The sequence below is a fragment of the Triticum urartu genome, chromosome 7, assembly GCF_003073215.2.
Source record: "Triticum urartu cultivar G1812 chromosome 7, Tu2.1, whole genome shotgun sequence".
NCBI classification, from domain to species: domain Eukaryota; kingdom Viridiplantae; phylum Streptophyta; class Magnoliopsida; order Poales; family Poaceae; genus Triticum; species Triticum urartu.
Genome location: NC_053028.1, coordinates 5,827,586 through 5,829,281, shown reverse-complemented (window position 1 = coordinate 5,829,281; position 1,696 = coordinate 5,827,586). Strand labels below are relative to the sequence as shown.

Sequence of the window (1,696 nt, the reverse complement as noted above, 5' to 3'; positions counted from 1 at the left end):
TTCTGTTTGTTTTCAAATCAGTTCAATTCAGATAACATCACATATATAACAGCACATATCATCAGCACATATCAGCAGCACATATCAACGAACGTAAGCATAAGCATCATGACAACAATAGATCATCATCACACAAGCATAAGCATATCAACGAATGTAAGCATAAGCATCATCACACAAGTCAGCTAAATGATCATCAGCACACACAAGTCATCTCAAGCATCATCATCACATCTCAAGCATCATCGAGCACCGCGGAGGTCGTCACCGCCAAGACGGCCAAAGTCCAGGTCATCAGTGCTAGCAGCAGCGCTACCGCCTCCGCCTCCGTGGATCGGAGTGGTCGGGCTCCGTGTCTCTGGAGTGCTGCGAAGACCACCGCCAACGGTAGATCCACCTGTTCCCTGCATGTTGAAAAGACATATGCACGGGATCTATGACTGTGTTGAAAGGCATGACATGCTTTGGGTGAATAGATTGGGGATGAACTAACCGGCGAGGGGCCAGCGTTCTGTGCCACAAACTCCTCAAAGCTCATTAGCATTGGTTGTGCTGGAGGGCATTGTGCTGTAGGGAACTGAGGACACCTGCCGGCCGCCATATCCTGAAAAGCCTGCTGCATCTGGCTATCCCTCTGCACTTGGTGTTCATAAAGCCTCTGATGCCACGCCATGGTCTCCTGGCGTGTGTACTCCATGTAGGCCTACGGTATGACATGATGTGACTCATAAAACTACTAAATGCGGAAAATGAAGTGAGAAATGAAGATAAGAGGGAAAATAATTATAGATTGTTGCTCCTGAAAGAGGGACTGTGTACTAGTCACTGGCTGGCTCGTGCGCTGGCTCAGGCTCGGGTCGATCCGACGAAGCTGTGTGTAGGAGATACTAGGAGTGATCACAGCATCGAGAACCGCATCCCGACCGTGCTCCTTGGGCCCCATCCTCACCACCGCCATGTCGTCCAGAGGCGCCGCAATGGGGTCAGGTGTGTCAGGATGTAACTCCAGATACGCTTCGGAGTAGGCCTTCTTCCTCCCTTCGGTCTTCTTGCCGTAGTACTTGGGCTCGCCAGGCTTGGGGTCCTTCCGCGTATGGGCGATCTCCCACGCCTGCATGTGTGAGAGCGGCCGCTTCAGTTTCTCCTCCTGCACCACCAAACAGAGGTTAGTCATACATAAGAAAGTGATGGTAAATAGAAGAAGAAGAATGTTTAATGGGGTTAGTCATACATTAACTGCCTTGTGGAGATAGTGGTTTCGGTTTCCCTGAGCATGTACTCCCTCCGTCCCTCGGTTAGCCTTATTTTGGGTTCTCATAGCCGCCCAGGCTCCAGCCTCATCACACCAAAGATCCACCAATGCCGCCCAGGACTCGTCTTTTCCATAACACCAATTTGGACACACCTACATAATAAAAGCATAATGGCATGTAGGTGTGTCCAAATTGGTGTTATGGAAGCATAAAGCATAAAGCATAATGTACCACAAGGTAATGAAAGCATAATGAAAGCATAATGAAAAATCTTTTATACTTACCACCAAGAACTCGGGCCTCTCCAAGGTAATGCCCATCCTCCGCGCTTCTTCCTTGGTCATCTTCACACCAAGATAGTCGTGGTAGTATGTGGAGATGGCCACATAGCGCACCTCGTACTGCATCTGGCGGGCCTTCTTCTTGCATTGGCGCAGCACGAT

General features: G+C 49.5%; 1 protein-coding gene across 1 annotated transcript; it reads right to left on the bottom strand.

The window, feature by feature from the left end:
• Nucleotides 1-736: 736 nt before the first annotated feature.
• Nucleotides 737-1,279, bottom strand: LOC125518034. The gene is made up of 2 exons (XM_048683000.1): nt 1,232-1,279; nt 737-1,147 (listed from the first exon to the last, which is right to left on the bottom strand). The coding sequence occupies exon 2, from the start codon at nt 1,115-1,117 to the stop codon at nt 737-739; it is 381 nt and encodes a 126-aa protein (XP_048538957.1). The 5' UTR covers nt 1,118-1,147; nt 1,232-1,279.
• Between the last annotated feature and the right edge of the window lie 417 nt (nt 1,280-1,696).

Bases quoted from the DNA above. Each gene is read 5' to 3' on its own strand.
- LOC125518034 (XM_048683000.1), bottom strand. From the start codon at position 1,117: ATGCAGGCGTGGGAGATCGCCCATACGCGGAAGGACCCCAAGCCTGGC.